Source organism: Suricata suricatta, chromosome 11 (assembly GCF_006229205.1).
Source record: "Suricata suricatta isolate VVHF042 chromosome 11, meerkat_22Aug2017_6uvM2_HiC, whole genome shotgun sequence".
Classification (NCBI taxonomy): domain Eukaryota; kingdom Metazoa; phylum Chordata; class Mammalia; order Carnivora; family Herpestidae; genus Suricata; species Suricata suricatta.
In genome coordinates this window covers 29,311,751-29,336,057 of record NC_043710.1, presented here as the reverse complement: position 1 = coordinate 29,336,057, position 24,307 = coordinate 29,311,751, and the positions used below count along the sequence as shown (strand labels likewise).

General features: G+C 41.4%; 1 protein-coding gene and 1 long non-coding RNA gene across 2 annotated transcripts in view; one reads left to right on the top strand and one right to left on the bottom strand.

The window, feature by feature from the left end:
• The first annotated feature begins 1,929 nt into the window (after window positions 1-1,929).
• On the top strand, window positions 1,930-11,811 carry LOC115305981. The gene is made up of 4 exons (XR_003915120.1): window positions 1,930-2,007; window positions 6,693-6,869; window positions 11,176-11,219; window positions 11,747-11,811. It is a non-coding gene; the product is annotated as an uncharacterized LOC115305981 (long non-coding RNA).
• A 2,923-nt stretch (window positions 11,812-14,734) lies between these two features.
• The window catches only part of DCDC1 (doublecortin domain containing 1), a 400,051-nt gene continuing 390,478 nt past the window's right edge, over window positions 14,735-24,307 (bottom strand). The window contains exons 39-40 of the mRNA XM_029915553.1: window positions 16,235-16,753; window positions 14,735-15,138 (exon numbers count right to left, since the gene is read on the bottom strand). Of these exons, the coding sequence (XP_029771413.1) occupies window positions 16,721-16,753 (33 nt within the window). The 3' untranslated portion in view covers window positions 14,735-15,138; window positions 16,235-16,720. The remainder of the gene's footprint in view (window positions 15,139-16,234; window positions 16,754-24,307) is intronic.

Sequence of the window (24,307 nt, the reverse complement as noted above, 5' to 3'; positions counted from 1 at the left end):
TTTTAAATTCTTAGTAATTTTACCATTTTCTCCAAATGTTTCCTTCTCAAATCCTGACTCTCTGGAGTATTGCTGCACTTATGTGATCTGCCTTCCTCATCCACCCTTTGCCCTAAGTGGAAGAACACATTTTCTGATTAAAGGGGTACATCCTGTGAAGACTGACTGTGAAGGCAAGTCCACAATAGACAGAGAGACAATGCATTCTTGTTCAGAGCAGCCACCAACAGTGATGACAACAGCCTTCAGTGGGCTGGGGTCAAAGATCAGCTGTCCCTCTGTCACTTCATTCTTCTTCTGGCTCCCAATGGAGTTCATTAGGAACTCAATCTCAAGTCTAAAATTCAATCAAAGCCCATCCTCACAGGCCCAAGTGAAGGACACCAAATGAACAAATTCATAAGGCAAAACAAAGTCCTCACTCAGTCTTCTGAACAGTAAGTTTACCATCCATTTGGTGTTGTGGAAACATGGTGCAGCCACCAGCCAGATGGGAAATACTGGGGAAAGTCAGTGCTTAAAGCCCTGGGGATGGGGGTTGGCGGTTAGCAGGAGGGTTAGATGGAAATCCTGGACACCCTCAGGAAGCACTAGATGCACCCTGAGGGCCAGCAGTGCAGGTGGGCATCTGAGAAAGCTTAAATGCTGAGCCAAGCTAAAAATGGGAAGTGTGACCGTAGAGGCTGTTTTTGACAAAGCTCTTTTCTTGTCTCAGTCTCATGGAAAACGTGCTCCCTTGGAAACCATTAGAGTAATTGATGCCCTTCCTACACTTCTCAGTTCACATGCATGACATTTGTCCTGGATGTAGCTGAAATCCATCCTTCATGGCACAGTTGATTCCTCAATGCCATTGTCTGCTGGGAGGTTGCCCAGATCCTGAAAGTGTGCAAACAATACTTTTCAATTACTGTACATTCATTCTGACATGCTATGTGGCCTTCACCAGTTTGTGGCACAATCTGTCTTGATAGTACTCACAAAGTAGGCTTCTTGATAGTGTGGATAAAGTAATTTCTCTCTTTTGTTGCCCAGAACTCGTTTTGCAGGCTCAACTCATCAATGGAGCTATGCAGATCAGAATGTAGGAGAGAGAAACTCGAAGGGTCTCCAATAGAAGAGTATGGGAATTAAATGGAGAAATGTGGATGGAGCCCCTGTAACATGCCTTGGCTAGCAAAAACTTTTCTCAACAAAGTGAAAGATATGTCTAGATCAGAGAAATCTAGCAATCAGATCAGCACGAATGACTCTGCTAGGTATACCTAATGCCTTTCTTTCCCTTAATGTGGTTGGTTAATTTGTCTTGGAGAACACTCATATTGTGAATGCTAACTGTTTCCAAGCATTATGCTCAACACTTTAAATGTATGTTCTTACTTTTGGCTTCTGGCTCAAGGTGGCCAAGGTGCAACTGTCTTCAGTCATCCCAAACTCAGGTTCATCCAACACTACCTGCTTCCACCATGCCACCTAAGGTAGACCCCAATGAGATAAGAGTTGTATACCTGAGTTGGACCAGTGAGGAAGTTGGTGCCATATCTGCCCTGGCTCCAAGGATCAGCCCCCTGGGTCTGTTTCTAAAAGAGGTTGGTGATGACATTGCCAAGACAACCAGTAATTGGATGGGTCGAAGGATTATAGTGAAACTGACCATTCAAATCAGGTCCAGATTGAAGGGGGACATTCTGCTTCTACCCTGGTAATCAAAGCCTTCAGGGAACTGCCAAGGGACAGAAAGAAGCAAAAAAACATTAAGCACTGTAGAAATATGACTTTTAATAAGATTATCCACATTGCCTGACAGATGTAGCACTGACCTTTAGCCAGAGAACTCTCTGGAACTATTAAAGAGATCCTGGGGCCTGCCCAATGTGTGGGCTACAATGGTAATGGCCACCACCCTTATGGCATCACAGAAGACATCAACACTGGTGCAGTGGAATGTCAAGCTAGTTAAGAACTACAAAGGAAAATATTTTAGTAAAGAATCATTTGACAATCTAGGTAAGTAAATAAATAAATAAATGATCTTATTTAATCCCCATAATAATAACATGAAGTGGAAACAATTTTCTTTCTGGGTTTTTTTTTTTTTTTTTTGGATGAAAGAATCAATAGTCAGGCTTGAGGAACTTGGATAGACGCTGGAATTCAAGCACAGGCCTGGGTAAGTCTAAATCCCATGCTTTCAATGACATTGCTGTCAATCTTGGTTTCTAGAAATACAAAATCTGGCCTCCTCTCTCTGCAGCTTGGAGTGGTTCCTCCGTAGCGGAGGATGCCACAAACAGCCTCAGAAAAACAGGGGGTTTGGTCATTTTTTATAGCTTTGGATACTTAATGATATATAATTTTCTTATTAAGTTTCTATAAACCTGTATTCCTTCAAGACAAAGTTATTTTTCCCTGTTCTGACCCATCTCATGTATCATTACTAAAAGAGTCTGGTCTAGTTACTTCTCGCTCAGGAACCTCCTTAATTCCCCCTAGTGGTCCCCAGGGCCATGGCAAAAGCTGGCCACACCCTGCATTTTCAGGCTGACTTCCTCTTGCTGTAGTCCCAGCCCTGGGGGTTAAACTGTGCTGTGTGGATATCTACAATAATCAGGATTTTAAGTCAGACCAGGTATGTTTTAAACATTTTCTGGGTCTACATAGAATCTCACTTTAAGAAGGATTCATGCGTATAAGAGGTTTGAAAAGTTCTCTCATTCAACTACACCCCAGTTCATTCACCTCAACGAATGAATCACCCTACTTTACATCTGGACTCAAGCTCATCTTTCTCCTAAACTGCTCTTCCTTCCAACACTGCCTTCTGATATCTCATGAGTCCTTCAAGGCCTGGTTGAAATGTCCCTGCCCTTTATGCATTTCCAAAGTCCTTCACTCACACTGCTCTTGTAGAACTCACCACACCATACCTTGTGGTGTAGTTATTTGGGTCCATCTCATCTCATCTTTTCCTTGATTCTGATGCACTAATCTAGGGTCCAGCAGGTAGAGACCATGTCCATCTCTCCATTATAGCTGCGTGCTACCCCAGCATCTACTATCATGTTCTAAAGATGCCAGGCACTTACTAAATATGTCATGATTTGAACCTAACTGAGACTGATAATTGGGTATCATTTTAAGCAATGGTGTTGCTTAAACACCAGGTTATTAGTAAACATCACCTTTGTTCTTGGAAGATGTTATGGTTTAATTATGTTCTCCACCTCACAAAAAAAGGTACGTTGGAGCCCTAACCCCCAGTACCTCAGAATGTAACCTTAGTTGGAGATAGGTCTTTATAAAAATAACCAAGTTAAAAATTTGGTAATTAGGATGGGCTCTAATCAAAATGACTGTATCTTTATAAAAAGGGGAAATTTGGACACAGAGATAACCCACACAGAAGGAAGATGGTATGTAGATACAGGGAGAAGATGGTCATCTACAAGTCAAGGTGGGAGGCTTGAAATAGATCATTCCTTTACAGCTCTCAGAAGGAACGACATCGTGATTTTAGACTTCTAGCATCTAGAACAGTGACATAATACATTTCTCTTATTTAAACCACACAGTGTATAGTACTTTGTCATGGAAGCCCTAGCAAACCAATACAGAAGCCAAGTGTTACAGGGCCCCTCAAAATTTCCTGGGCTTACTATGACAGTCCTTGCCTGATTACAGGGCAAGAAGTGTCATATTAATTTTCTTCCGGCAAAGGATCTTTATCCAGGCAGGAGCATTCCAGATTTTGCTTTGTTTTATTCTGTTTGTTTCTTTACAGATACCTTGGGGATATTTCTTTCTTCACTGAAGGTCGATTGAGGGTACTAATGCAGGAACATAGCCTGAAATCACTTATGCATTAGCTTTGTCTTTCTCCCAAGTTTTCAAATTCCTTAACCACAATAACAATAGCTTTCATTTTTCTTGTATGCGCACTAGCATCTACCTACATGGGCACATAGTATGTGTGCTGAAGCGGCAGTGAGCCTCCACTTCTGAATTTCACTGTATCCGTCCCTTCTGACCCTCACCAGGCTCTAACTCCTCTTACAGCTATGTGTGTGCGCATGTCTTATCTCTCCCTCTGGACTGTAAATTTCTGAGGTAGAATCCATGTGTGAACAACACCTAGTTGTCAGTAATAAATGCCTATTGAATGGACAGATGGATGAATAGATAAAAGGGAGAAGGGCAAGAGCAGTGGCTAGACACCTAATCTTGGAAATAAGAGAGAGGGAGACTTAGGAAAGGGTGGTGGATCATCACTCTTTGGCTTCTGATTTAAATACATGAAGCTGAGGTACGCCTGGGGCTCATTTATAATTATTTCCAGCCGCGATGTCAGAATTTAATGGACAGAACCTAAAGATATATGAGGAAACCTATGGAATATTCATTTCAGCTGTCACTGACTATGAAGGGCTTCTAAGAAAAGCCATTTATGATTAATAATAATAATAATAATAGCTAATGTTTATTGATCTCTTGCTATGGGCCAGCCACTATGCTAAGAGTTTTTATACATCATTTCATTTAATCCTCCCAACAACCCTATAAGTCAGATGATATATTTAAAAATATAGCTTCATGAGATGTTAAGTAAAACACTCAAGGTTTCGAGACAGGAAGTGGTGGAGCCGGGAATCCACTTCAGTTGGTACGATGCCAGAGCCTAGGCTTATGACCCCGGCTACAGAGACTCATTTATAAAATGTCCTTGCCAGAAACAGCCACAGGCTTTGGTCCTGTTGGCAAGGTTGTCTTCTGTGACAAAAATTATGAAAAACTTCTGTTGTCGTATGAATGCTGGCTTGTAGCACAATGTATACTGTTTCCTGTGTACCCATCTGTGTCTAATTAAAGAAAGACGAGGAGATATATTGATAAGGATACCTGGGTGAGAGTGGAATACCAAATGTTTCATGTGAAGTTTGGGTCTTTATATCTACCGGTGGTCAATAAATGTTAATTTAATTGAATGCATTCGATTTTGCTTGAATAGCCAAGAGTTATTTCTGGATGGTAGCTTTTAGATGCTATTTGCTCCTAGTGGTGATTTAAAGCAAGAGGCCAGAGTCATTATCGTAATAGAGATTGGAATCTGTGGGAATATAGGGAAAGGACTCACTTTGAATTGTATGTTATAGAGCGGCCCTTGCACACATTATCAAGTCTCTTCGTTTAGAAGTCAATGCATTCTTTGTTCCTGTTTATTCAGCAAATATTTTTTTAGTACCAGGAGATGTTGTGCACCCCCTGGATTCAAACCCAGTGGTAGGCACGTCAGGGTGTCTGTCCTCACTGAGCTTATAGTCTGGAGGGGGACCTGGTGGCTGTAGCCCCGTGTAGGGGTGCAAAGACGGGAGAAATATAGGGGGCTGTGTGAGCATGTGGGAGAAGCAACTTACCCACGACCAGGAAGTCAAGAAAGACTATAAATTCTAGAAACTTGGAGTAAAATTTTCAAAGAACCGAATATTTTTAGATGAAAACGGAATTTTACTTCATAAAGCACATGGCCATTAAATTAAAGGGACTTCTATTAAGTTTAAAAGATGACAGAAGGCTTTAAAATATCCTCTTGGCTAAATGGCTAGTTATCCAAATAGGGTAAGGGCCACCACTAGGAGACACACATTAACTGAGGCACCACCACCAGAGAGGAGGGACCGCGCTTCTTCATCCCAAGGGCTGTTTCCTGAGCCCAGAAATGCTGAATGCTAGAGGAAGTCCTTATTGTGTTTCTAAATCTGGCCTAGATGACACCAGGTAGTCTGTTAGTGGCTTACCTAAATGCCTTTTGTGTCACATTTGCTGCTGGTGTATAAAGCTTTTAATCACACCTCACAGCAATGGGAGTTATCCGAAATGGATGCCTCCCTAACAGCTTTTCTATCCTTGGATGAAATTTCAGAACAGTCCTCCATCAGAAAGAGCAGTGGAATTCTAATATAATTGGTATTAGATCTCTCAGCTACTACAGAAATCACCAAATCTTCCAGTTCACAAATGCTGAGAGTTTTAATAATATTACAACCATAGAGTTCAAAGCAATTTAAAAGTTATTTTTTGTTGCTGTTTTGTTTTTTATCTTATTTTATGTTCTTAAAATTTATTTACTTAAATTCAAGTTAGTTAGCATGGAGTGTAGTATTGGTTTCAGGAGTAGAACCCCGTGATTCATCATTTACATATAAAACCTATTTTTTAAACAGTGTACGGGACTCATCACCAATGCACAGGTCAAGCTTTCTGTGTGTTGAGATGCCACCTAGTGGACGGCATTGCATACACAAAGTAAAACTAACTTCCCGAGTTAAAATCTAGCATCTCCCTCGTAGAACTTGAGGTCCGAGTGACAAATCATCTTAACTAGTGAAATCTCTAAATTTAAAAAAGTAACATTATATATTCAGCATAGATTCAACTTGAAACAGACCAAATTTGGAATTCCCTTTAAACATTCTGTCAAGTAAGATTTAAAAGGAGAATATCAGAAAATATCTGCATCAAAGGGATTGGTTTTGAACTATTATTGGTGCTGGTGGAAAGGGAAGCTGATGTGAAATAAAAGTAGCCTATTTTTTTCTAAGATGATTAAGAATTGGAGCAAATAGAAAAAAACAGACTTCAGAACTCAAAGCAGGTAACAATTTTAAAGATGCATTTTGTTTCACAACTTCTTACAGGATTAGGCATCTGCAATGCACCTCTGTTTTCAGTAAGGACTGATGTTCAAAGAAGGCTTATTGACTACTGTGTGCCGAGCCCTACACTAGGGACTGAGATAGAATAATGAGCAAAACTGAAGGAAGCAGACAGATACAACTTCAGAACATTATGGATTTTGCCACTTAATTTTACAGGTAGGATTATGTTCACTCATATTTTCTTTGGTGCAATCTTAACAGAACTGATTGTCTGGTACTAAGGCCAACGAAAACCCTGCTGAGATGATTTGAGATCACTGACTTTCCAGAATTCCAGGACTCGTAGGGGAGTTGTTACATCTATGGCAATAAACTTGTTAAAGTGGTTTGAGCTTTCCTTTGAATAAAGATCAGATAAATCTTACCATCTTGCTTCCATAGGGCTTTGGGAGAATTATCTGTACTCCCTTGGGTTGGCTTAGAGTTGTTCACCTTTCATAGAGCGCCCTGATCGTTTCCATTAGGCCCAGACATCAAGCAGTTACAAAGGCTTGGGACAATGGAAGAACCACCATCCCCCAAACTGAAAATTCAGTGCACATCCTAATTCAGATAATTTCCCAGGATTATGTGAGTGGAGGGGAGAAGTTAGGGGGCAGAGTTGAACTTCCTGCTCTTCCACCACCTTGGTTGAAGCAGTCATTGCCATCAATGCTCCTAGGGCTCCCCAAACCTCTCCCTGGGAAACAACATCAAAGCTCCCCAGAAATCTAAATCTAAAGAGCAGCATGATGCTTTGTGTAAAAAAAGAGTTAATGGAAGTAGGCGTGATACTTCCCTCCCTTCCCCAATCTTCCCTAATTTTTGATACACTCTTAGTCTTAGGATCTGGCAGTATAATCTCTATCAGAGAGGTTTGTGAATGTATCCACGATGCAAGCGGAATGTAAGAGTAACGAAAGCCTTGGTGCCGTGACTGTCCAGCACGTCGTTAGAGACTGACGAACTCTTGATAAGAACAAATCATAAGAAATGACCCCAAAATGGCACTAGAGTGTTTGGCTACCTGGAGCAGTATAGTGAAGTGGGTACAGCGTGACACTGGTCTCAGGTGTGCCCTAGTTTGAATCTCATCACTACCACTTAGTGATGGGGGTTTTGGGTGAGTGATTTAACCTCTCAGGACCTGTTTTCTCATTTGTAAAAAGGGGATAATAACAGAACCCCCGCAAGAGCTGATGCAAAGATTAAGTTACATATTATAAGTAAAGTGCTTATCACAATGCCTGGCATATGGGGAGTTCTAAATTCAGCTCAGTTATTATTATTACGAGTTTGTAATCATTAATATTTAGCTCTATAAGTGACTTCGTTTGGATAAGGCTTGACTCCTGCATTCAGTTCTGGATGACATATGATAAAAGGATTATGCTATGGTAAGTGAGAGAGAATTCAAAGAAGTTTTTACCAGATGTCTCCGAAGGTCTTTATGAGAAAGTTACAGATTTGGGGGATCATTACATTGGACTTCAACTATTGACAATCCTGTCACATGGAAGAGGGTTACGCTTGCTCCTTGCAGCCCCAGACACGGAACAAATTGGGGTGAATATAAGTTATAAGCTTCTATATTTCAGGTCAATATAAGAAAGAATTTTCCTTAGAGTGTGCTGTCTGAGAAGGACACACCTCCTGTGTGTGGAGGTACTTAAATCTGTCTGACCAGTTGTCATGGATATTGGCTGTGAGGAAAATGGCTACATTTCAAGCCCTAAATGATTATCTGGATTAGGTGTTTGTCCAAATCTCCTCGGATCCTGATATTCTCTCATTCTAGGAGAAAGAAGAAGGAAAAATAAGGAAGAAGCGATAAAGGTGAGAGATGGAGGGAGACAGCTATCCTGATTCCTTCATTGTCTCCCTCCCTCCTGGGTGGCCACCATGAGCCCCTGAAACACCTTTGTGCAAATTATAAAATGGAATCCAATGATATCCACTCTGGGCTGTTGCCATACTACTGTTGCAAGGGACAGTGAAGATGGCAGTGTCTTCATGAAAATTATAAGGAGCCTGTTCCTCTAAGCTGAGGTGTGAAGACTGAATTTCAGCTCCCTCTGCCTTCCCTGCTGGGCACTCCCGTGCAATGCATACTCTGCACAGTGTATGTGGCGATCTGAGCTCTAACTTTCTGGCCTTTTCTCTCTCTCTCTGTGTGTGTGTGTGTGTGTGTGTGTGTGTGTGTGTGTGTGTAGATTGGTCTCTTCTCAGAGCATTCTCACCTGTTCAACAATCTATTTGGCAAGCCTTAGAGAAGGAGGGGTTGGAGACAGAGGAGCCTGGGTATTGCTTTCCCATACAGATTCACTCAGTGCAGACACTGTGGGCACTTAAATCTTCTTCAGCTTAGGACCTGGGAATGTGCCTTGAACAACATGATTGTTATATCATTATATGTAAGAACGTGCGGCTTAAAACAAAGTGAAAATCCTGCGGAACGCATTATAACACATTAATGATGGACACGAATGGGTTTTGGCTACCAGCCTACATTTATAACATCCAAATTGCCCTCGTGTCTGATTGGGGTAGTAGTGTAATTTCAGGGACTTATCTTCTATAGTCTCCTCTGCCTGCCTCTCGTACAGCCAGAGATTGGGCATGTAAACAGATTCGCCAAACAGGCATGATCTCTTCTCTTCAGACCTGGAATTTGAGACTAGTGACTTAAGACCAAAGAGAATGACAGGAAGTCATTCCCCTGCCTGGCTGCCCTGGGTCCAGCCAAGGGTTCGTTGCGTCTCCACTCTGCTTTAGGCCTTCTATTTCTTAGATATTCTATTTCCAAGGTTTGTCCTCTGGCACTCCATCAATCCTATGATCCTCCTGTTATCATTATAGTGATCTCCTAGTTGTCTAAATCAATAGTAAATTTGTGTTACTTGCACCCAAGAATTCTAACTGAAATACCAATATTAAAGTTGAAAATCACAAACATCTATTAATGATACTACATGATTGTGAGTCAAAATCTCCATTGATAGAGATTACAGTCTTTCCATTCTGGATTTATGCATCCCCTACTGGTCCAAATACCATTCTTAGAATAACAATAATATTGGCTTACAGTTGTTGAGCATTATTTATTAGGCTGTGTGGTTTATATATATTACCTCATTTAATTTACAACAATGCTTCAAAAATAAGTAATAATGTTATACTTACTTTAACAATAAGGAAACTGAGGCTTAGAGTAGCTTTCCCAAGGTCGAGTTAAAAAGTGTCAGAGCCAATATTTAAACTCGAGTGTGGGTTACCTCAAGAGCTGTGTTTGGGGCGCCTGGATGGCTCAGCTGGTTAAGCATCTGACTCTTAATATCACCTCAGGTCATGATCTCACAGTTCACGAGTTTGAGCCCCACCACAGGCTGTGCACTAACAGTGTGGAACCTGCTTCGGATTCAGTCTCTCTCTCTCTCTCTCTCTCTCTGCCCCCTCCCTGTTTGCTTTCTCTCTCTTTCAAAATAAGTAAATAAACTTAATAAAAAGGAACTGTGTTTATAACACTCTGCCTTACTGACTTATACCTAGGGATATAGGTCTATTTATTCAATATTTCTTCAAATCATGAAATAATCATGATAAATCAAACAATGGGAAGTTGAGAAAACTCATTTACTTACAAATTATGAACTAGCTTTAGGAAAAGACTTAACTTCAGCCCGTTTGCAGAATAGCCGGGTCTCAGCTTTTGGGGTCCGTGGGTTATCGGGACTCCACGTTCCCCTCCGTTCTTGGTGCATGGGGGCAGCCATGACATCTCAGCTGGGCCTTTCCCGCCTGCTCAACAGCTACTGGACTGAGGACTCTGCAAGCTCCCAGCAAGTTCATTAGTTACCTGAAAATCCCTACCTCATCTGTCATCAACACTCAAATGGCCTGCGGGATTTTTCATTTCCACTCCATTTTCCAAATCCTTTCTAGCATTTACCTCCCACATCTGGAATCAATCCTGACTAGGAGCAAAATGCTGACCGGCTGGGCGCCTCCCAGGGCCGCTTTCTCCCGAAGGAGTGACAAGAATACGTCGTGTATGAATTAGCCGTTCTCTTCTGGAGGGAACTCACAGCAGAGGAAGCGCTCCTGCATTCTGATTTGCTCATATACCCGCTCTGTCCTTACTCGTTTAAGCAAAATATTTAGTTTAACATTTGCAGTCATTAGAGCCTAGAAACACCATATTTTAAAACTAGATTTATTTGAGTTGTAAATTGTGAGGATCCTTTAAAAATACCTCAGCTCGTTATCCTTTTATCTGTCTCTGTAGAAAAGATTTGAGACAGAGGCTTAAGAAAACATTTCAGACTTTCAAGTCTCCTCCCGCTGCCCCCGTCACTGTTTCTGTCTGTCCGATCCCTACCCTAGAGAGAAAAAAGACTATCAGTTTGCCAATTACAAGGAATTCAATTTCAAGAGTGACTTAAACATTCGATTTTATGCTACCTTTTTTTTTCCCCCTTTCTAGGTAGTTTGAAGGCCAACTTCATCGACTTCTAGAATTGCTTTCAGGTGACAACTTTCAGATCCTTGTGAAGGAAGTTAATTTAGATTTTTCTTTCTTTTGGGGGGAAAGGAGGGTAGGACTGAATAGGAAAGGTGATCTCAGGATACAAAATTCCAGACACCGTCCTTTGGTAATATCTTCATGGGAAAAAGAAATATTAAAAATTACTTTCTGACAGTCTCTAAGAAAATATGTGTAGATAGATGAAAGAAGTCAATCTCTTGATTAGGTAAATTGCATTATTTTAGTAATACAGCACATCTTATCCTTAGTTTCAAATAAGCAAAAGATTTTTGTTCCATCGTGCTAGAGGAAATAACAGTCAGGAAAACCCGGGAGGTAGCCCCCAGCACCTGCAGGGAGATTATCTATGCTGATCAAGTGAAATATTACTCTGGCTAATAGAAAGTTAACAAAACAGAGGAGAGACAGTAATGAGAGGGAATCAGGAAGTGAGAATGGAAGTTTTTTACCAGGGTCCATGATTTAAGTAAGATACTGAATCTAGGCATTTTGTTCTGCTTTCTTTAAGGTCAATAATTAAACCATGAAGAGATTTTTAAACAGACTCGGTTGTAAACGGTTTTGAAGTGTCTACCCTATGCCAGTCACCGTGCTAAGTGCCTGCTCCACTGTATGGCATCCACTGTGTGGCCCAGCACACGGACTAGGCACTGTGGGGAATGCAAATGAACCCCCAGACCTTTTCCACTCAATTGGGCAACGCAGAGGCGAAACTCCTGAGAAAGCAAATCCGACCTCTGGATCGAGGGAACGAAAACAATGTGAACAGTAAGCTCTTTGAAAAGAAAACTGCTTCCCTATGGTAGAAACTAACGGGAAAGGGGCCCACGCAGGGAGCAGGGAAGGTGGGCCCTAGGGAGTGTGATATTACACAGGAACATAATGGGGTTGACTGCATACTTGTCTAATTACTGGAGCTATTAAAATCTCTATAATTTAGATTCAGGCAAAAAAAAAAAGGGGGGGGGGCTTGTCTAGATGCACACACATGCTCCTGATTGAATTTTATGAATCCACCCCTCTTGATTCTAAAAGGATGCCATCCTGCTGTGTCCATGTGGCTGCTAGACCGGAGTGACCTTGTCCCCTGGCCCTGGCCCTGCCCCCCAGACTAGCGTACTCTGTTACTGTAATAAGCACTTAGGTTAGATAAGGCGACGGGTGATGGGATCATCTATGTTGAAGTTGAATCGTAATGCCTCGGTCAACAGATTTAATCTAAACCAAATGCTTTGGGATTCTGTAAGCTCAGGGAACAGAGGAAAATATAAGCTTTATATTTACCCAAGTTCAAACAGAGAGCAGACAGACAGATTCCAGAAGCTCAGAGAGTGGTAGCAAAAAATATGTTGCATCTCCTAAGTTCCAGTCAAATGAATAAGTAGGGGATACTTTGTATTCGTTTCTTTTTTCCTCTCTTTCCTGTGTCTTTTGTTTTCTCTTGACACAAAGGAGGGTTGTCTGCTTCATGCCCAACTGAACTTGATCAAACAACTACTTAGAACATAGTGGGTGCTCAATAAATAAATACTTCTAGAATGAATGGATGGACAATGGTTAGTATAGAGGTTTAGTGTCAGGCTTCACTCTGCCCTTTCTTAGCTGTGAGACCAAGTGCCTCCGTTTCCAGATCTACAAAATGGAGCTAATGATACTTGTGAGGACTAAACAGGTAATGGATGTAAAAAACTGACATAGTGACTGATATGTAGAAGATAGCTTCCTACCTAACATTTACTGCCTCTAGCACTTGTGTTCATGCCCGCTGGGCAACACTTTCCCTCCTGACAACCCTGGTGGTGATAGTGGAGGTGACAGTGATGACAATTTCCTGAGGTCCCAAGGAGAGATAAACGTAAATTCACTCACATCTCAGAAGACATCTCAAAATCTGTTACACGTTACCCCTCAGAAGTCAGCATATATACGAGTTGAGAGTCTTCTGTTGAATCAGATATTTTCTAGTCTATATTCAAGACACAGCGAGGCTAGGTGAATTTCCCAAGATCACACAGCTTGATGAGTATAGCCAAGATGATTCTTTGTCTATTAACTCCAAATCTATTCCTCTCTTCCCCAAACTCTTGAAAAGAGTGCTTCCCAAAAGCAAACTAGTTATTATCTTCTGCAAGTGATATTTTTTATGTCACCATTCACTTATTTATTCGTGCAATACATATGTTTTGACAACTATGTGTTTTTAAATATCAATTTGTCAGGGTGCCTAAGTGGCTCAGTCAGTTCAGTGTCCGACTTCGGCTCAGGTCATGATCTCACGGTTTGTGGGTTCAAGCCCTCTGCCAGGCTCTGTGCTGACAGCTCAGAGCCTGGAGCCTGCTTAGGATTCTGTGCCTCCCTCTCTCTGCCCCTCCCCCACTCATACTGTGTCTCTCTTTGTCTCTCAAAAATGAAGAAATGTTAAAAAATTTTTTTAATTTAAATATCAATTTGTCTACCTACTTTCTATCCTGTACCCAGTGTTCTTTCCTTCATAACAACTATCACCAGTTGTTATCTTACCTATTCTTTGTTTCCCTTTTATTTTTTGACTGTGTGCCTTCACGAGGCCAGTAAAGGCCATGAGAGCTAAGACTCTTTCTCATTCAGCATTATAGCTCCAGCCCCCAAACAGTGCTAGCACATCACAGAAATTCTATAAATGTATGTTACATGAATGAATGATGTCAATTTCCTCTAGATTTGGGGTATTCTTTGCCGCTCAAATTCTTGAGTAAACCACAATCATATATAAGTATGTTATTAGCTCCCCTTTAGAATAATTTTGCTAACTTTCAACTGAGGGATCTGCTTCCCCCTCTTCTATTGAGGATCAGAAGGCCCTTTCTCCCCAACTTACATAAATGTCATGGAACCCCTCCCCTACTGTCTATAAGGCAGCTCTGAACTATCTTAGGTTGTGCACACTAATTAAAGAAAGCTATTAATTTTGATGCATTAGGGCCCAGAGTGTGCTGCTCTCTTGCTTCTAGCATCTGAACACTCCCCTTCTTCATTTCACCATTAAAATTCTATAAAATAATAATACATGATTTTGGCTTCTAAGTCTGTAATCTCCTTTCTGTCTTCTGTAATAGTATAATGGTATTTAACTTCTTGTATATCTACGTGATATCATATGCCTAATTTGAAGATTATTCTTTTCTTCAGAAAAAAGGAAAAATGATTTTTCCATGCTTTATCTCATCTGATGCTAAAAACAACTTTTGGAGGGGGGGGGGCTGAAGGAAATATTAGTATTCTCATTTCACAGTTAAGAAAAAAGATATGTCCCATGGGTAGTAAGAAGCACAGCCAGGTTTGAAACTGGCTTCTCATTTGATATTTAACAAAGATTTAATGAGCACCTACTGTGTTCCAGGCACCGTGCTGGGCTCTGGGAACAAAGCAGAGAACAGACAGAGCAGCTCTGGGGGTGTCTTGGGCTCCTAAATCCAGTCCCTTTCTAATCTGAGAACTCTAGCCAAGAACAGAGACATTAAATCATAATCCAATATATTTTTCATATAAAAATGCAACAGTTTTAAGGTGGTTTCTAAATAATACCTCAAAGAGAATTAAAAAAGCATTTTAACATCATTTCTGACAGAGTACAGTTAGTTCTGACTGGGTCAACTGAAGTATGGTTGTGACATGACTTGGAATAAAATGATCAGAAAGTTGTCTGTATGTTTGGAAACATCATTCTCTTATATACAAGTGCATTAAAAGTACAGACAGCTGGAAGCTCCAATCCAAGGTGCTCTGTTGCTCTGCGGTCAGGGAGCAGGGATTTCCAGGCCAGCTCCGGACATCCGAGGCCACTCCTCTGTGGAGGCTCCACTATGGGGGGGGGAGGCTGCCGCTGAGCTGCCGGGCCTGTCCGCGTTCCCCATTATTCTCCTGACAGACAAAAGAGAAACAGCATGTATTCCCTTCTGCCTCTAAGAGTAGCAAGTAAAATGGCTTTGAGATTGTAAGAAATGTCGACTTAATTAGCTTTTTTTCTTCCAGGTAATAAGTGTTTTCTCCAAGGAATGCCCCAAATTAACAACACTGTTTGAAGTTTATATTTCCTTTCCTTTTTCCACTAAGATTCATAGATGCAAAAATCATACTCAGAGACGATAAGAAATCTTCATGGTTTATTGTTTTTGAATATAACAAGAGAACATTACCACAGTGGAACTTAGAATCTGCTTCATCGGATGTACATTTTGAAATCTTCCATTGAGAGGTGTAGATCCTAGATGCCCTAACCTTAAAGATTATGGAAATTAGAAATATCTTCCCTGGGGCACCTAGGAGGCCCAGTCGGTTAAACATCTGACTTTGGCTCAGGTCATGATCTCCTGGTGTGTGAGTCTGAGCCCTGCATCAGGCTCTGTGCTAACAGCTCCTTGCTTCGGATTCTGTCTCCCTCTCTCTGCCTATCGCCTGCTTGCTTACTCTCTCTCTCTCTTTCTCTCTCAAAAATAAATAAACATTAAAAAAGATTAAAAAATATCTTCCCTTATATCAGAAGTTCTTTACAGATGTTTTCCAGGTAGGTCTGTGAACTCCATGAAATGATATGGAAAAAAAAAAAAAGGTATTTTTTTGTATGTGCACTTTGTAAGTTTACGGCTTATCAAGATTCTCTAAGGTAGTATATGAACCCAAACAATTACAGAACTCCTTTATCCTTTACAAAGTCTATTGAGGTTTTAAATGCTGTCAATTCATACATAAGTAATTTCACATCATTTTTAGATTATTTTTTCAAACTTGGCATCTTAAACCAAAATGTATAATCATCAAGGATGAGGCTCTAGAATATAAGATGCCTAGTTTACACAATCACATTTATTTCGTTTGCACAATTTTGAGAAGTGTTTCTTGCCTCTGAAGAGCAGTCAGAACTATTCAACTATAACTCGATTTAATTTGACTCTGAGCCTGTAGCTGAACAGCTCGCTGAAATAAAAACCTACAACGCAGGTCCTCTGTCCCCACTGACCTGTTGGAACTTCAGTTTGTGGTCCAGCACAAGAGTGGAAGGCGGCTGGTGCCCGTGACGTTGCTCTGGCAGTGGGGCTGCGGGGCATTATCAGTGAGTCTCTGTGGGCAGAGCCCTGTCACAAATCAATAAAAACAAGGGTCCCTGCTCCAGGCACTTGCCGTCTGGTGGGTGTGTTCAATATATATGCAACTTTTTCCAACAGGCCAGTCTACAGCCTGGAAAAACTAGACAATACATACAAGATGTCACCGGAAGATAAAATCTCTGTGGCTAATGCTGCCTTTGATTCTGATGTGTCTTCTTATTAATTTACAGATAACTCGTAGCTGACTTATCAGTGTTGGTAATTCTTCTCTAGTGATTTTAAAAGATAAATTTTAGGACTAACTTTTTAAATGAACCATGCCGATTTTTTTTATAGAAGGGAATTTTCCTAAATGCGAGTCTTCAGCAATCTAAATCATTGGCCTTTCTGTCAGTCTTCTATTTACAAGTAGGTAAAGGAAGTTTTCTTTCCTATAAGAAAAAAAAAAGAGAGACAAATACATGTATGCACACATAAACTTATTTACACACACACACACATATATGAAGTTCAGTAGAAGTTGCTATTTTAAAAACATTTATCAGAATAGGTGCATTAAAACTTGATAAGGTTTGTAAAATTTATAGAGGCATTCCCTTCAAGGCCTGATGTGAGTTATGAAATCTAATTTTGTTTTCATAGCTCTGTGATAAAATTTTATCAATGTTATAAAAAGGGGTCTTTACTAAGACTGACCGGAAATCTGAACTATCTGGCCAGGCAATAAAAACCCATTCCTTAGCGGCAAAGTGTCAGACAAGCAAGGTGTAACTGAAATTGATCGATAAGTCTTCCTTTCACAGTTGAGTGCATTCACTTTACCTCATAGGATAATAGTTTTTTTTAATGGTTTTTCCATTAATATCAGACTTCAGTGTTAGTAAGAAACAAGAAAGACATAAAAGGGAGAGAGACATGCCATCAAGAAAGAATGCTGCGATCTTTAATGGTAGAGCACTTGAGCTCCGAGGAAGTGCTTGTGTGCTTGTGTGGGTGAGGGGTGGGACATTTCTTTCTGACTGATTTGGGTTGAATTGTGCCTCCCCCACATTCATATATCAAAGTCCTAGCCCTCAGTATCTCAGAATGTGTTCTTATTTGGAAATAGGAGGTAATTAGTAGATGTAATTAGTTAAGATGAGGTCATAGTGGGGGAGGGTGGCCCCTAACCCAATATGACTGGTGTCTTTACAAAAGGGGGACATTTGGACAAGGAGAGGCACATGAAGGCACAGACTGGGATGATGATTCTACTCAAGAAACACCTGAGGTTGCCTGGAAACCACCAGGTGCTGAGACAGAAGCATGGAACAGATCATTTCCTTATCCCCTAGAGAGGGAACCAAGCCTGCTGCCAACTTGACCTTGGACTTCTAGCTTCTAGAACTGTGAGACAATAAATCTCTGTTGTTTAAACCACCCAGTCTGTGGTACTTTGCTCCAGCAGCCTTAGCAACTAACACATAGGTGAATACAGCCATTGGAGTAGAGCAGGGAGAGCCGAGATGACTTGCTATGTCCTGAAGAGTGGGCGAGGGCCACTCCAGTGCATACGGCAGCGCCCCACCCACCTTGGGTTGGGCATCCAAGTGTAGCTTACTTTGCCTAGCCTAGTTGTCACCAGGGAAATCTTCCAAACAGGCAGTGGCTAAACCACAGAATTACTCACTGAAGGCACCCAGTGAACTCAGTTTCATAATTACGAATGCCAGTAACCTGAAGTTTCTACAGGCTTTGAGGTTAGGCAGATCCAGGTTCAAATCCCAGTTCTGCCACTTACTGGCTGGTTGTTTTAAAATTATTTATTATTATCATTATTTTAAAATTTAATTCAAATACAGTTAACATACAATGTTATATTAGTTTCAGGTGTGCAATATAATGACTCAACAATTCCAAACATCACCAGTGCTCATCACAACAAGCGCACTCCTTAATCCCCATCACCTGTTTCACCTATTCCTCCACCTGCTTGGGGCAAGATATTTCACCTCTCAGAAGCTCAGCTTCCTCGTTTGTAAAGTTCAGAAGTAGAAGTAGAAAAAATGTCTACTTCCGAGGGTGGTCATGAGTATGGAGTTAAACAGATAACAACAGTGTCAAAATCCAACATGGTACCCGGCATGTATAGACATTGCACCAGCATTAGTACCCTTCCCCTTCGACATTTATAATCCTATTGATCTGTATAACAAAAGACTTGTCCAACAGTGCAGGAGGCAAGACTCAATTCAGGCCTTTGACACCAAGTCCAAAGATCTTTCCCTGGAAGGAACCATCTCCAGTCCTCAGCCATCACTAAGCTGTGCCATGGCCTTCCTCTGCTGCTCTGGTGAAATTTGGATTGTGCTTCTGAGTGTAAAGATGATTTGGATGCATGTCCTAGTGAACACTGTAACAAGCCTTATCAAGCAGATGGATAGGCTTCCTGGGGTCAGCTAGAATTCTAGCTGTCATAACTCTTGTTGTCCAGTTGTACCTCACTACTGAATCAGAATCAGTGGGCCTTCATTAAGCCAGTTAGCATGGAATTGAATGGTCTAATGTTCTTTCCATTCTATTTTGTCCCCAGTAAGCACAGTGTTAGCTCAGGAATGGAAGTACCAGAATTGATCCAAGGATATGTAATATATTCTCAGAATAAACATTTGCCATTCAAGAGAAATGTGGCTCTAGTGGAGTCAAGGTTCTTAGACCAAAGAAAGTGAAAGTAGATTTCAACTTGGTGCTGCAACTGCCATTTAGTACAGGGGTTAGGGTGCATCAGTGCTTTGCAGTCCCTGCTCTGGAGGAAATGAAGTCTGCTCATCTTAGTCCCGGCACCTAGCAGCCCCCGAGGGAGCCCATGGCAGTCCCAGAGCAGGCAGAGTAGGTGAGGAGAAGTGACCCTTGTTTGGAAATGTCCTAAATTGGCTGACTCCCAATTACATGCTGTTTCTGGCAACAGAGATCAGTCTGGGTCACTTCTATGTCACTGAGTAAATATGCTGGAAATTATTACTATTTCAGACAAATGTTTAACTATTCTCAGATTATCTACGACACCACAGGCCAAAGTCACAGCAATCTAACCTAGGAGTGAGTTTACTTTACTTTGTGATTTATGGAATGAGAATTCTAGGCGCTCTATGGGACTAATTTAATATGAAACATTCAGATGTCTGTCTTAGAATGCCATTCATCTTCCCTTAGCTTGACTGCACCAGGGGGCATGTGGTTCAGAGAGCAGGCTCTCCCTTCTCAGCCACAAATCATCACACTTGTGAGAGGGGGTGACAGGCCTCTTCTAAGCCAGCCTGCCTGTGGCAGAGGCAGCCGAGCAGTTAAGGGTCCGTTTGGGCACTGATGAGAGAAGAGTGTTTTCTACTCCATCAGGCCTTAGGAGCATTTTGGAAGTTACAGTTGGCAAAGAAGGGATGATGACCAACCTTGCTTCAGTTTGTCTTAAGATGAAGGAAATTGAGTCAAGCTATGCTGTCTTAGCAACAAGTACAAGACTTGCTTTATTAGAAGTTTATGTGGTATTTTGTGGATTGATGTGGGAAGGCATGTCTTAGCTCAGGTTGCTACAATGAAGTACCACAGGTTTATAAACAACAGAAATTTATTTCTCACAGGTCTGGAGCCTGTGTGTCTGAGATCAGAGTGCCAGCAGGGTCCCATGGTAAGAGCCCTTTCTGGGTTGCAGACTACTGACTTCTCATTGTATCCTCATAGGACAGAGAGCTGAGCAGATGAAGGAAACTCTCCTGTGACTTTCACAAGGGTACTAATTCCATTTATGAGGGCTTCTCCTTATGACCTCATCTGCTCCTAATTATCTCTTAATACCATCACACTGGGGCACAGGATTTCAACTTATGAACTTTGTGGGGGACACTCAAGTCCAAAGCAGTGCATATGAGAAAAAAGTTCTACAAAAAGTCAAACTCTGATTCAATGTGTATATTAAAAAGCAGGTTTTGGGGGCACCCGGGTGGCTTAGTCTGTTAAGCGTCTGACTTCAGCTCAGGTCATGACCTCATGGTTTGTGAGTTCAAGCCCCTTGTCAGGCTCTGTGCTGACAGCTCAGAGCCTAGAGCCTGCTTCAGATTCTATGTCTCCTTCTCTCTCTTTGCCCCTCCCCCATTCACACTCTGGATCTCTATCTCTCAAAAATAAACATTAAAAGTTTTTTTTTTTTAAAAGCAGGTTTTTAATCAATCAATTACCCTAACTGTTACACTCATTCAGTAAATATTCTTTAATGCCTACTGTAGAGCAGGGAATATTCAGGCACTGGGAATACAGGTGTGAACAAGTCTGGCTTACTTTCAAGGAGCTTAGAAACCAGTGGAAGAAAAAAGTACATCAACAGTAATAAGTGATAAGCAAAGGGGGCAGAGGGAGCACATGGAAGGAAGTTTCTAACAGAGATGGGTGTGGGGAGTGGCCAAGAATGATTCCCCAAAAACACCATAGGAGGAGAATGGACAAAGGTATGGAAGTAAAAGGGAACACATAATTTGGGAGCAACTGAGGGGATGTTTAGGGTGACTGGGGTGCAGATCTCTGTGAGCAAAGGGTGAGAAAACAGAGGCTGCTGGCCAAGTGGAGCATAGTATTCCCAAGGGCATTGAGTACTTTGGGGAGGAGTTTGCTCTTTACTTTGATGATTAGTCAGTTAAGCATTCAACTCTCGATTTCAGCTCAGGCTATGATCTCAAGGTTCGTAAGATCGAGCCCCACATCAGGCTCTGCACTGACGATGTGGAGTCTGCTTGGGATTTTCTCTCTCTCTCTCTCTCTCTCTCTCTCTCAAAATAAATAAACAAACTTAAAAAAATAATTGGAGGGTGAGCAATGCAGTGGCCTAAAGTACAATAATGTAAGTAAACAACTTTGAAAGACTTAAAATTCCCACAGATGAATTTCTTTTTCCTTCATAAGAACCGTTGGAAATTGGTGCAATGAAAATTTCCCTTTGTTGTTGAGTTGTTCATTTCCCGAGCAAGGACCTGGAGTACTATTATGTGCAGCTGCTGCCTTCTGCCTCACGGCTGGTGAGAGCTCCTCCCTCAGAAGCCTCTTACGTACACAGCCTTTAGTTCCATATATGGTTGTGGCCCACATCAACTTTTTCATGGGAACGAGGCATTATCCAACAGATAATACTAAAGCATGGCAGTTCTGGAGCACAACAAGGATTTGCGACTCAAATTCAGCAGACCACGGTCAAGCCCACTCAGCAGAACTCACATTTCAACATTGAGAAAGTTGCTAGCCAGGTTCACCTTGCAGAGCAGAGAGAGGGAGAGAAATAGTAATAAAAATTAAAACCCATAATGGGATTCAGCCTATCAAAATGACTGCATGAAACAAGAGGCAAGGAAAGGTCTGATAAGGGTTTGGCATTCTGAATTGATTTGGAAAAATTGCCTGGACGCCCAAGTGCCTTGAGTTTTGGATGCCAGGATATCTCAGCAAGATCTACTTCCTCAAACAGACTTGATTATATTCAGAAGTGTAACTTGTGAATAAAAAAGAATGAAATCTTGCCATTTGCAACTACATGGATAGAAGTAGAGGGTATTGTGCTAAGTGAGATTAATCAGTCAGAGAAAGACAAATATCATATGACTTCATTCATATGAGGACTTTCACATATAAAACAGATGAACATAAGGGAAGGGAAGCAAACAGGAAGGGGACAAAAACATAAGAGACTCATAAATATGGAGAACAAACAGAGGGTTACTGGAGGGGTTGTGGGAGGGGGGGATGGACTAAATGAGTAAGGGGCATTAAGGAATCTACTCCTGAAATCATTGTTGCATTATATGCTGACCAGGTTGGATGTAAATTAAAAAAAGAAATTAAATTAAAAAAAAGAAGTGTAACTTGTGAGTCTAGCTGGTATCCATCCTGATATTGTAACCAAAGTCACAGATTCCAACACAAGCTTGTGTTGCCTGTATCGCAAAGATCACCCCATGAATGGCCAATCTTGAGGAGGAAAGCCTCTCAATGACTAAAGAGAAATAGTGAAGGCCTAGATAATTCTGTTGCTAATTTCAATGGTGAAGAGAGGAAAGGACCATAACAATGGCAGAACTATGGTCAATACTGAAAATGCCATGGATCCCCAATGCCAGCCATATCCGAGGCTTCCTGAGGAAATCAATCCACACTGTTGCTGAAACAGTTAAGCTCTGCTCTGTATCATGTGATCCCCGACATCCCAATTTAAAGGAATGAGTAAAAGGCAGCTACTGGCTGGCCTCCAGCCATTTAGTCTTCCTTTAGAAGACACAATGAAAGTAATTCAGATGGTAGAGTAGCCCTGGAGCCAAAAGAAATATAAAGAGAAGGCAGGAAACAGTAGCCTCCAAGCAACAGAGGCCATGAGCAGGCAAGTGAGCATCTCAGTGTGGAGCAGAAGAGTCTGTAAAGAAGTAGAAAATTCACAGCAGAAGCAAGGAGACTGAGCAACAATGAAGTCAAGAGCAGAAATGGCAGACTAATGGGTGGTCATCTGGACAAAGATAAGCCATCCATATTTTTATTAATTTTTATTTTTTGAGAGAGAGCATGTGCTCATGAGTGTGCATATGGGGGAAGAGCAGAGGGGAGGGAGAGAGAGAGAATCCCAAGTGGGCTCCAGGTTCAGTGTGGAGCCCCATGTGGAGCCTGACCCCACACCCTTGGGATCATGAGCTGACTTGAAATCAAGAGTCAGACACTCAACAGACTAAGCCACCCAGGTGCCCCCATGCATCTCAAACAGAGACCACCATGAAGATTGTGTGTCGGGCTTCCCTGTGCATTCTCACTGCCTTGTTAATCCTTCCAAAAAACCTCCACCACTGGAGGTAAATTGAGTATGTCTCTGTAATTTGTAACCTAAATAAGCTTAATTTATTACACCATGTCTAATCATCTTTAATGTTACTTCCTTTAATGGCTTCCCACTGTACTCAGAAGAGGAAAATCCAAATTCCTTAACATGACCTATAAGGCTCTACACAATCTGGTCCATGCCCACACCTCTCACCTCACTTTATTGCCTTTTAATCCAACATTCTAGGCCCCTACACTATCCAAGTAGCACCATACCTTTGCATACCCAGCACGCAGAACAGAAGAGTGTGTCTGGCTATCTGATTTATATATATATTCGTTCTTTAAATTTTTTTAATGTTTTTTTATTTACTTTTGAGAGACAGTGTGAGCAGGCAAGGGTCAGAGAGAGAGGGAGACACAGAATCTGAAGCAGCCTCCAGGCTCTGAGCTAGCTATCAGCACAGAGCCTGAAGTGGGGCTCAAACCCATGAACCGTGAGATCATGACCTGAGCTGAAGCCGAACACTTAACCAACTGAGCCACCCAGGCGCCCCTATATTCGTTCTTCAAAAACTAAGGAAAATGTCTGTCTCCCAGCATATACAGATTTCATTCAAGGAGCAAGAGAACTATCTTGAAAATTAATTTTTCTAAGAGCACTTACTATTGAACTGAAATAATATCCTGTAGAATTTCACACTCTTAGATGAGCTTGCCAGGGATGTGGGTGGCTCAGCCTTCCACATTAACTAGACTTAGAGCAAACATAAAGAGGTTTGGCCTCTCCACTAATAAGAAGTTCCTTCAGTGCGGAAAGGGTCACTTCAGCAAATAGGACCCCACCCTTGTTCTAAAGCGTTCTCTCTTTGTACACATAAAAAATGCAGAAGAAAACCCAAGAAGCTTGCTATTCTTCCCCACCCTCAAAATTACTCTGCTCCTTGATATGTGCTCCATAGTCCTGACATTATTTCTATGACCTTTAAAATAGCAAGATGTTATCAGCACTGAAGGCAGCTTAATTAACATGGGAAGCTTCACTACCTCAGACTCACTCACTTATTTTGTCTCCAATGTCTGAGTCCTGGTTATAATCTCTGGGTGGTTAGTCCTGACCCAAGAACATTTCCATTATTTCTTAAGAAAATGGTGATAACAAAACA